At 37.4% G+C, this 12,483-nt stretch overlaps 1 protein-coding gene across 1 annotated transcript; it reads right to left on the bottom strand.

Annotated features, from left to right (window-relative positions):
- Positions 1-8,267: 8,267 nt before the first annotated feature.
- LOC106090290 (clusterin-associated protein 1) lies at positions 8,268-10,008 on the bottom strand. The gene is made up of 3 exons (XM_013256435.2): positions 9,908-10,008; positions 8,568-9,845; positions 8,268-8,500 (listed from the first exon to the last, which is right to left on the bottom strand). The coding sequence occupies exons 1-3, from the start codon at positions 9,927-9,929 to the stop codon at positions 8,391-8,393; spliced, it is 1,410 nt and encodes a 469-aa protein (XP_013111889.1). The 5' UTR covers positions 9,930-10,008; the 3' UTR covers positions 8,268-8,390.
- Between the last annotated feature and the right edge of the window lie 2,475 nt (positions 10,009-12,483).

The following is a 12,483-nucleotide window of genomic DNA, read 5'->3' as shown; positions in this document are numbered from 1 at the left end:
ATGGGCTCAATAAGTCACAACGGGAGATCGGTTTATATGGGAGGTACATCAGGTTACAGACCGATTTAGACCGTACTTAGCACAGGTGTTGGAAGTCACAGCAGAACACTGCATGCAAAATTTCAGCCAAATCGGACATAAATTGGGGCTTTTAAGAGCTTAAGAAGTCAAAATGGGAGATCGGTTTATATGGGAGCTATATCTAAATCTCAACGGATATGGCCCATTTGCAAATCCCATTGACCTACATCAATAGTAAGTATGTATGTGTAAAATTTCAAGCGGCTAGCTGCACGACCCCTTTCGTGATGTACAGATGGATGGCCAGATCAACTCAGGCCGTCGAGACGATCAAGAATGTATGTACTTTATGGGGTCTTAGACGAATATTTCCAGGTGTTACAAACGGAATGACTAGATTAGTATACCCACATCCTATGGTGGTGGGTATAAAAAATATATCCAATGTTTTCAATGTCATCCTGTAACACAAAGCAAGCCGACAATTTCGTTTAGGTATGTCAATACATTTTTCGTTTGAGGTGCATACCGCCGCTTACTCCGAAATTTTTGTTTTATTTCGCTTTTTTTTTTTGAAAATTTGAATTTAATTTTAGTTGTTTCGGCACCACTTAATATGACAAAGTAAAATCTTTATCGCATGAAACCAACCGAAACTGTTCCCTTTTCAAAGTATGGCAACTAAAGTGAGTAATCACTGACGTCCATCTACTGTCACTGTCGTTAAATGTTCTCTGACTTTTATTGTTTCTGACACAAAGAGTGACAAGTGACAGATAAAAGAGGAAAAAAAAATCACAAAAAAAAGTTACGGCCTAGCAACTGGTATAAAATTGCAATGTATTGCAAAATTATTATATGCTCATAAAAAACCCTCAAATCTCAAAAGAAGGACAACAAAATTCATATTGCCATATAAACAATTTAATTTTTAGAAAATGTCAATATTTTCAAAAATTTAATTTGTATGCTAAAAGGAAAGAAGAAAATTTTCTATAAAATTGAAATATGGTTTAGAGGAAATTTTCTTAGCAGTTATTATGTAGTAATTGTTTATATTCTTATTTCTTAGAAGCTCATAGTATTCGGTTTTTGCGGGGGACCTTGAAGGGAAATGTGGAATATGTGAAAAAAATCAAGAAGTACACGAATATATTCCTAATGGCTCTGTTGGTAACAAACGAAGTGTTTGTTTAACATCTGCGCATGTACAGGACACGTTGTTGACAGAGTTAATTTGAGGAAGTCCATTATTGCCATACTTTTTTTGAAATGCAGTGACAGAAGAAAAGGTAACTGAATAATGTTACATGAAGAGAGAGAGACAGAGAGAGTGAGAGAAAGAGCAGAAAAAGAGAGTTGTATACAGCCTAGAGAAAAAGTGTTGCCATTTTCTTAAACTTCTTGATAGAAAGAAGACAAAGTGTAATAATAATTTGAATTAGAAACTTAATTAGAAAGTTTTTTGATTATTCATTTCATTATAAGGGAGGCCAATGTGGTATATAGCTTTCAATGTCCAACTAGGGAGCAGAACACCATGACTTTCTTAATGGGGTGTTGGGGTGTAAATTGAAGTTGCAATGAAGCTTGATTGGACTACTACATTTAAAGCAATCCCAAGGCAGCCGGTTGTACGTACTGGATTGACCCGATGAAGTCCTTCAGCGGCAAGGGCTGCCGCCTCAGTGTACAACACACTGCTACAACAACAACTACATTTAATTTAGGTTTTAAATATAAACCTACAGAGGGGAATACCCTACCTCAAAACCCGCCCAAAGGTACCTTAATGGACATTCTGGTTATCGGTGCAATATGGGGCTCAAGAGAAATGTATCTGGAAGTAGATTATAAATCTTGATTACAAATCTTTCGAGTAATGTTTTCACAGGAATTAATGAATTAGGTTAGATTAGGTTGAAAAGAGGGTGCAGATATTAATCCGCCCCATTCCACAATTAACACATACCAAAGCCATTAATTGGCTTATTGTGCGCTCTAGCGATTAATGAATTAATAAAAACAAGTAAAAAGGCGTTAAGTTCGCCCGGGCCGAACTTTGGATACCCACCACCTCGGGTATGTATGTAAAACACCTTTCGTCATAATCCGATAAAAAATGCATAATTTACGCCTCCATAGCAGCTTAATCGAAATATGGTCCGATTTGGACCACATTTGACACGGATATTGTGATCTAATAAGCACAAGTCATTGCTGAATTTTGTAGAACAAATTATTTGTCTTTTTGGTAGCCATATCCAAATACAGACCGATTTGAACTATAAATGACACGGATGTCGAAGGGCCTAACACAACTCACTGTCCCAAATTTCGGCGAAATCGGACAATAAATGCGCCTCTTATGGGCCCAAGACCTTAAACCGAGAGATCGGTGTATATGGCAGCTATATCCAAATCTGGACCGATATGGGATAAATTGAAGAAAGTTGTCGAAAGGCCTAACACGACTCACTGTTCCAAATTTCGGCGAAATCGGACAATAAATGCGCCTTTGATGGGCCCAAAATATAATATCGAGAGATCGGTCTATATGGAAGTTATATCCAAATCTAGACCGATCTAGGCCAAATTGAAGAAGGATATCGAAGGACCTAACGCAACTCACTGTCCCAAATTTCGGCGAAATCCGACAATAAATGCGCCTTTTATGGGTCCAAGACCTTAAATCGAGAGATCGGTCTATATGGCAGCTATATCCAAATCTTAATCAATCTGGGCCAAATTGACGAAAGATATCGAAGGACCTAAGGCAACTGACTGTCCCAAATTTCGGCGAAATCGGACAATAAATGCGTCCGAAGACCCTAAATCGAGAGATCGGTCTATATGGCAGCTATATCTAAATCTGGACCGATCTAAGCCAAATTTAAGAAGAATGTCGAAGGGCCTAACGCAACTCACTGTCTCAAATTTCGGCGAAATCGGATGATAAATCCGCCTTTTATGGGTCCAAAACCTTAAATCGGTCTATATGGCAGCTATATCCAAATCTGAACCGATCTGGGCCAAATTGAAGAAGGATGTCGAAGGGCCTAACACAAGTCACTGTCCCAAATTTCAGCAAAGTCGTATAATAAACGTGGCTTTTGTGGGCTTAAGACCCCAAATCGGCGGATCGGTCTATATGGGGGCTATATCAAGATAAAGTCTGATATAGCCCATCTTCGAACTTAAGCTGTTTATAGACAAAAAAGAATCTGTGCAAATTTTCAGGTCAATATCTCTATTTTTAAAGAATGTAGCCTGATTTCAGACGGAGACAGACGGACGGACTTGGCTAGATCGTCTTAGATTTTTACGCTGATCAAGAATATATTTTCTATATGGGGTCGGAAATGGATATTTCGATGTGTTGCAAAAACTATGGTCATTTAAATTGGTAAAACTTTGTGCTACCAGTAATGCGTAGAGATGGGCGATACCTTTTGGGTATTTACCCGGTAAATTGGGTACCCAGGAGCTGGGTATTTATAATTTTGCAGATATCTTGGGTACAAAACTATTTTTCAAACAATTTTTGATGATTTCGTATTCTTTGTATATAATAAACCTGATCTTCTGATCTCATAAAATCGGATTTTAGTTATATATAGCCGCTATATAGATCGATCCAGACTTAAAGTCTAGAGGCAAGGAATTGGTCATTTTCATCCGATTTCGATGAAATTTGCCACAGTGAGTTCTGCTAGACCCCTGCCCATTTCTGTGAAGTGCGCTTCAGATCGGACTATTTTTAGATATAGCCGCCCTATAGACTGACCGCCCGATCTCCCGATATAGGGTATTAAGGCCATAAAAGATCCATTTATTACCCGAATTCGATAAAATTTAGCATAGTGTATTCTGGTAGACCCCTTCCCATTTCGGTCAAATGTGGTCCAGATCGGACCATATTTAGATATAGCTGCCATATAGACCGATCTCCCGATATCGTGTAATGAGCCTATAAAAGGAACATTTTTCATCCTATTTCGATGAAATTTGGCACAGCGAGTTTTGGTACCCCTCTGAACATTTTTGTTGAATACAGTCCCGATCGGACCATATTTGGATATAGTTGCCATATAGACCAATCTCCCGATATAGAGTATTGCGTCCTTAAATGGATCATTTTTTCATCACTTTGATGAAATTTGTAACAGAGTGTTTTGGTACCCTCCAAACCTTTCGTTGAATATCGTCCAAATTTTAATTGTTTTAGATTTGTCCACTACAAAGTTACGAAATTTAGTAGAATTTCCAAAAACTCAGCCTTATCTTGCACTTTCGTACCAATTGTGACCACCATTCAAAATTTTCAACCGGGGGATGTTAGTCAGACACTACTCTTTTATATACAGAAGAAAAGATGTTTATTCAGGTTGATTGGTTTATATAAAAGTTACATACATCCGCAAGGTTTTAAGTCAGTACATAATATTTGAGAAATTTTCAAACGGCTGGCTTTATTTGTTTAAACCTTATCGCGGTTTAGAGAGATTATTTGATAAGATTTTTTAAGATTAGCGCATTTTGACGTGTTAAAACAGAATCTCAATATTAGTATACCTTTCATCCTGTGGCAGTGAATAATTTAAAATCATTAGGTGGCTTTGGCAAATTATATCGGGTTGCATTTTCAATAAAACTTAGAATGAACTTTAATCAAATATACTTTTTTTACACTTTTTTTCTAAAGCAAGTAACAGCTGATAACTGACAGAAGAAAGAATGCAATTACAGAGTCACAAGCCGTTGAAAAAATTTGTCAAAGCCGACTATATGAAAAATCCGCAATTACTTTTTGGGCAACCCAATACTTCATAATAATTTTAGTGGCGCCATCTATGTGTAAATAATATAACACAATGTAGCGGCAAATCTACAAACCTAAACTACATGCTGTCTGTTAAACGTATATTTCGATATATTTCACTGTTATTTAAAAGCTAAAGCGTTATGTTAAGTACATAATTATGTGGGTGCTGTTCCATAAAGTGTTCAAAATTGCAATACCACAGAAGAACTTTGACAAAACTTACTAACATATAAAAATTTCATTCTATTCACATAAATGCAGGGAATTAAAAAAAAACCATAGACTTATGAAAATTTTTGTATATAAAAAAAGTAAAAGCGAGTTAAGTACGGCCGGGCCGAAGCTTGGGTACCCACCACCATGGATTCCGCTAAAAATGTACTCTTACTAACTGAGTTTGCCTTTGAATTATTTTGGTCTCAAGAAGTCACATCGCGCTATCGGTACTTAGTGGCCTATATCACCATATTGACCGATTCGGATAAAACTTGGCATGGAGGTTGGAAGTCATTAAATAGTGGATTGGGCCAAATTTTCAGACAAATCAAGTGAAAATTTACGCTTCTAAAGGTTGAAGAAGTCAAATCCGGGTATCGATGTTTATGAGAGCTATATCTCTTTATAGGCCGATTCGTAATATACTTGGCATGGATGTTGGCAGTTATAACTCAAATCTTTGTTCAAAATGTCGGCTAAATCAGATGGAAATTGAGGCTTGCAAGCGCTCAAGAAGTCAAATCAGGAGATCGGTTTATATGGGGGCTATATCTGTTTATAGACCGATTCGGATCATAAGTCATAACTTTAATCGTTGTTCAAAATGTGAGCCAAATCGGATGAAAATTGAGGCTCCTAGGGACTCAAGAAGTCAAATCCGGAGATCGGCTTATTTGGGGCTATATCTTTGAAAGACCGATTCCGATCATAATTGGCATGGATGTTGAAAGTCGTAACTCAAATCATTGTTCAAAATGTCAGCCAAATCGAATGAAAATGGAGGCTTCTAAGCGCTCAAGAAGTAAAATCGGGAGATCGGTTTATATTGGGGCCATATCTGTTTATAGATCGATTCGGATCATACATAGTATGGACGTTAAAATTCATAACTTAAATCCTTGTTCCAAATTTCAACCAAATTGGACGAAAGTTGAGGGTCATAGGGGCTCAAGAAGTCAAATCGGGGTTTATATGGGGGCTATATCCAAATCTGGACCGAAATGGTCCATTTTCAATTCAGAACAACCTACATCAATTAGAAGTATCTATGCAAAATTTCAAGCGCTTAGTTTTACGCGTTTGACCGTTATCGTGATTTCGACAGACGGACAGATGGGCATGACTAGTTAGACTCAGAATGTCGAAATGATCCATAATCTGGGTCGCAGATCAATATTTCGAGGCGTTACAAATGGAATGACTGGATTAGTATACCCCCATCCTGGTGGTAAAAGTTCATTGAATTTGTGAAATTTCATTGAATATATGAAAATTCATTGAATTTTTGAAAATTCATTGAATTTATGAAAATTCATAGAATTTATGAAAATTCATAGAATTTATAAAAAATTCATTGAATGTATGAAAACTCATTGCATTTATGAAAATTTTTTGAATTTATGAAAATTTATTGAATTTATGAAAATTCATTGAATTTATGAAAATTCATTGAATTTATGGAAATTCATTGAATTTATGGAAATTCATTGAATTTATGGAAATTCATTGAATTTATGAAAATGCATAGAATTTATAAAAAATTCTTTGAATGAATTTTTTATAAATTGAAATCGCGATCCACCGTACCAGTCAAAGACTTTTGAATACTAACACGAAAAACATTGAATATGATCTTGAGCTGGACGATGTTCGAAAAACAACAAAAATTCATAGAATTTATAAAAAAAAAATTCATAGAATTTATGAAAAATTCATAAAATATATGAAAATTCAAAGAATTTATGAAAATTCATGGAATTTATAACAATTCATAGAATTTATGAAAATTCATAGAATATATGAAAATTCAAAGAATTTATGAAATTCGTAGAATTTATGAAAATTCATTGAATTTACGAAAATCGTAGAATTTATGAAAATTCATAGAATTTATAAAAATTTGAGCTATAGATAAAACATCAAAGAATTTATAAAAATTCATAGAATTTATGAAAACTCATAGAATTTATGAAAATTCTTAGAATTTATGAAAATTTTTAGAATTTATGAAAATTCTTAGAATTTATGAAAATTCTTAGAATTTATGAAAATTCTTAGAATTTATGAAAATTCTTAGAATTTATGAAAATTCTTAGAATTTATAAAAATTCCTAGAATTCATGAAAATTCTTAAAATATATGATATTTCATAGAATTTATGAAAATGCATAGAATTTATGAAAATTCATAGAATTTATGAAAATTCACAGAATTTATGAAAATTCATAGACTTTATGAAAATTCACAGAATTTATGAAAATTCATGGAATTTTGTAGAATTCTAGGTGCGAATATTAATCCGCTCCATGCCACTATGGACATACACCTAAGCCAGTAATCAGCTTGTTGTGCGCTCTAAATACTAAAAAAGTAACCTCGAAAAAGAAACCCTATGTAAGGAATTCCGTGCTTCTTACAATATCTATAATTGTTTTCCATGCCACTCCCCTTAGTTGGTTAATGTCTGGTATTGTGTCCCAACCTAAGTGCCGGTATCTGATAGACGCGAATACCGGGCAAAGACAAAGGAAATGCTCCAACGTCTCATCATCTGCCCTGCACATGCTATCAGTTGCCGCACCATTTGACATAATTGAACTCGTAGTCCTATGTGTCCCGCTATGATACCGAGAGCTATACTGACCTCCTTTTTACTTCCTTTCAGTAATAGCCTCGTCTTCTTACGATCTGGATTTCCCCATACGATTTTCGCGGTTCTGCCGACCGTTTTGCTGTTTCACAGGGTTGCATGAGCATTCGTCGACAAAGTCCTTAACTCGGACTGCGTCGACCCGAAAGCCTTCGGGTTAACCAAGTTTATTTACGGCGGTTCTCAGGCCTTCACTGCCAAATCGACCGGATCTCCGCCTGCAGGACCGTATTATGGTCAGGTAGTCTAAAACAGATCTCTGTCCTTGGGTTCTCAATGTAGACCCCCCGGCCCACACTGTCCTCTAGCTTTCATCCATCCGTATAACATGATCGTCCAGATGGCAATATTAGGGTTTCGTCACTCCAAGACTGGCAGCAGTGCCTCGCATTAGACCTCAAGTGTCGTCTAAGGTATCTGATCGGAAACATCTTCCCTTCCTTCCAGGTTTTCTATGGTCGCCTCGATTACAGCGCGATGTTCTCTGAACCTGTTGTATGGTCCTTATGTAGCACTTTTTCTCCATAGCAGTCCACCGAAATACTGAGGCGTATGTAAGTTTTGGTGTTGTAAGCTTGGTAAAAAACCAAAGCTTTATATTTATTCAAAAGTTTAAATCTCAAAATATATGTTCGTAAGTATGTAGCTGTAAGTCATTTGTATGTATGTCACTTCTATTTAAAAATCTTCATCGCTGTGATGTTCAGGTTTAATTGCAGTCTTTGGACGCACTTGCAATTCACCGGTAATCTTTGAAATGCTTATGCTGTCCATTGAATTCAAATCGACTAAAAAGAGAAAACAAACACACATCCGATAAATTCTTCCCCATTCTGGTGGAATAGCTCAACTTACAATCATCATCATCCAGATTTGGGGGACCATTTGATCCCAAAACTGCACCGCCTGTAGCATTGGTGCTAATGCCCAACAGTTCAGCCATATCGAAGTCACTGTCTGTGCTCCCAAATGAGCTGTCATTTTCCATATCCTGCTGTTCTGAGGTGCCGGAATTATCATTTCTTCCTGCAGCGGCAGCATTCATAAGAGCAGTGCCTTTGCGCCCTCTCCCAGTTGTGGGACGCATACGTGAAGTTGCCGTACCCGGTCTTTTGTTAGAGGCAGCATTTTTCATATTCTTCATGGAGGGATGATCCTGAGGTATTTCATTGTCCAAGGCAGAACTACCCTCTAAACGAGCCTCATCATCATCCAAATCGTCATCGTCATCGGCCAACAGGCCTTCGGGTATAAAAGGCATTGAATTCTCATTGGTCTTTTGCAGCAAAGGCGACGAAATAGGTGTGGAGCGTTTAGTGCGAGCCTCAAACTGGGCCCTCAAGGCATCACGTATATGCAGACGCAGAAAGTATTGCTGAAAGAGATTTTTCAATTCTTTTTCATACTCCTCGAACTCCTGCATATGAGCGGGACGTATTTTCTGCAAAGCCTCCAAACGTTGTTTGGTTCTCTCCAATTCGGCCTTCTTTCTTTGTAGCTTCGATTGCAAGGCATTGAGCTCGACACGCGCATTTTCCAGTTGTGCCTTATTCGCTTGCAGTTTAAGCTGCGAAGAGGCCACTGCATTTTTAAGCGTCCTCTCCACAGACGCCAATTCCATGGGTCGATTTGCCTGGGCCAATCTGGCCTCCTTGTTGTTCATTTCCTTTTGTAACAGCTCATGAAGGGTGGCTCCCCTTTGTGTTAAATCCGATGATAGCTCTCGAGCTCTACGCAAATCCTCGATTTTATCACCAATGTCCACTTGATTTAAACTGCGATAATTATCCTCTTCTTCCTGGTTATCCTCATTGGCACTGGGCGCTATCAAAAGGCGAGTGATTTTCTGCAATTCCCCTGCCGTTACTGCAGAGGCTGCATAAAGCTTGCGGGGATTCAATTTAATGGCTGATTTTGTGACAAAGAATTCGGTGGCCGAACGTATCAGCAGCACTCGTTCCTCCTGTGTGTTTATACCTCCTGGTAATATGGCTCCCGGCTCCAAAAGGCCGGCCAACCATTGCAGCACCTCGGCCACCACATAGAAGGAGGCCAAGCAACCAAAATTGGAGGATAAGGCTTGCAAGGGAAATGTATGAGGATAACCCAGCAGCTTTAAATGTTCAGCTAAATCTGAAATTGCCATGCTTTTTGTAATGTTATATCTTTCTGTGGAATAGCTGTTGGACCCATACCTCTCACCTCCTTGAAGGACATTTTCTTCAGAATTGCTTATAAAAATTGATTTTTTTCTTTTCCTTTGAGTTTTGACCACTTCCTTCGAGTATTTGGACGATATAAAACTACAATGCCAAAAGAATGTTTGCTTCAACGCTACTTTAGTTTCCCTTATTTCCCCACTTTTTTGACATGGTTGCCTGGCAACATGTTCCATGTCCGCATAAGGGGTTGATATCGACGCTGTTGGTATCAACTGGTGGCGTTGCTACAAAAACCATTCCATATCCAATTGTGTTTTAGCTAAATCTAGCAATGGAATCACAAGGGTTTGGGGTATGTTTTGAAATGGTCAAGATCGATGGTCTTTGGGAAAAAACTTCTTTTTTTTTAGGTGGGGGAGGAAAATTTAAGTAAGTCCATTTTTTAACAAGTGTTTATAAATGAAACAAGGAAAGCGTTGAATGGAGAATGGTATAATGATAGGTAGGACAAAAGTGTTGATAACCAAAAATATTTTAAAAGCTCGGATTTGTATACCCTCCACCAAAGGATGGGGGTATACTAATTTCGACATTCTGTTTGTAACTCCTCGAAATCTTAGTCTAAGACCCAATAAAGTATATATATTCTTGATCGTCATGACATTTTAAGTCGATCTAGCCATGCCCGACCGTCAGTCCGTTCTTCCGTCTGTCTGTCGAAAGCACGCTAGCTTTGGAAGCAGTAAAGCTAGCCACTTGAATTTTGCACAAATACTTCATATTAGTGTAGGTTGGTTGGAATTGTAAATAGGCTATATCGGTTCATGTTTTGATATAGCTGCCATATAAACCGATCTTCACTTCTTGAGCCACTAGGGGGCACAATTCTTATCCGATTTGGCTGAAAATTTGCATGAGTTATATTATTGTGACTTCCAACAACTGTGCTAAGAATAGTTCAATTGGTCCATAACCTGATATAGCTGCCATATAAACCGATCTGGGGTCTTGATTTCTTGAGCCACTAGAGGGCGCAATTATTATCCGACTTAGCTTAAACTTTCCATGAGGTGTCTTGTTATGACTTTTCAACTTCTTTTCAACAACTGTGCCAAATATGGTTGAAATCAGTCCATATCCTGGTATAGCTGCCATATAAACCGATCCGGGGTCTTGACTGCTTGAGCCTCTACAGGGCGTAGTTCATATCCGATTTTGCTAAAATTTTGCATGACGTGTTTTGTTATGACTTCCAATAACTTTACTAAGTTTGGTTCAAATCGGTCCATGTTTCGATATAGCTGCAATATAAACCGATCTGGGGCTTTGACTTGTTGAGCCACTAGAGAGCGCAATTATTATCCGATTTAGCTGAAATTTTGCATGAAGTGTTTTGTTATGACTTCCAATAACTTTACTAAGTATGGTTCAAATCGGTCCATAACCTTATATAGCTGTCATATAAACCTATCAGGGGTCTTGATTTCTTGAGCGTCTAGAGGGCGCAAGTCCTATCCGATTTCGCTGAAATTTTGCACAACGTGTTTCGATATGATTTCCAATAACCGTGGTAAGTATGCTTTAAATCGGTTCATAACCTGATATAGCTGCCATATCAACCGATCTTGAATCTTGACTTCATGAGGCACTAGAGGGCGCAACTTTTACCCGATTTGGCTGATATTTGCATGAGGTGTTTTGTTATGGCTTCTAACAACTGCGTCAAATATGGTTCTAATCGATCCATAACCTGATATAGCTTCCATATCAACCGATCTTGGATCTTGGCTTCTTAAGCCTCCAGAGGGCGTAATTATTATCCGATTTGGCTGAAATTTTGTACAACGGTTTCTCCCATGACCTTCAAAATGTCAATTATGGTCTGAATCGGCCTATAGCCTGATACAGCTCCCATATAAACTGCTCTCTCTATTTTACTTCTTGAGCCCCTTAAGGGCGCAATTCTTAAATTGGCTGAAATTTTACACAGTGACTTTTAAATTTTTTTTTTAAAAATTTTTTAATGTATGAATTTTGAATTATGATAAAATAAATTTGTATATTCTTTCCTTAGAAATTAAGTTTCGCGAAATTTAAAAAAAAAAAAAAATAATTATTGAATATATAAAATTTAATTAAAATCGGACAAGATATTCGAGGTCAGGCGTTAATGCGTTAAGTCGATACCGCCATCTCCGTCCGGCCGCCTGTCGAAATCCCGATAGCCGTCAAACAAATGCAGTAATACACTTGAAATTTTCCACAGATATTTCATGGTGATTAAGGTAGTTGCAGGGTTGTTGACACTGGGGATTGCTATCGGGCCCAAAAATTCATACTCAATGTTAAGGTCTAAAACACTGCAACTCCTTAATTTTTCCGAATTTTGAAAATTTTAGTGCATTCCGCAGTTCGAAATTCGAAGACGAATCGTAAAATAAACCAAAATTACTTGAAATTAAAGCATGAGTTGTTTTATTCGATGTCCTCATGTGTGTGCAAAATTTTGTCAAAATCAGTTCATATTTACATATAGCTCCCATATATATATTTCATCCGATAGGGCCTTTTAGGGCTGTGGAAGCCACAATTTTGGTCCGATCTTCATA

Source organism: Stomoxys calcitrans, chromosome 4 (genome assembly GCF_963082655.1).
Source record: "Stomoxys calcitrans chromosome 4, idStoCalc2.1, whole genome shotgun sequence".
Classification (NCBI taxonomy): Eukaryota; Metazoa; Arthropoda; class Insecta; order Diptera; family Muscidae; genus Stomoxys; species Stomoxys calcitrans.
This window is presented reverse-complemented; position numbering and strand designations above follow the sequence as displayed.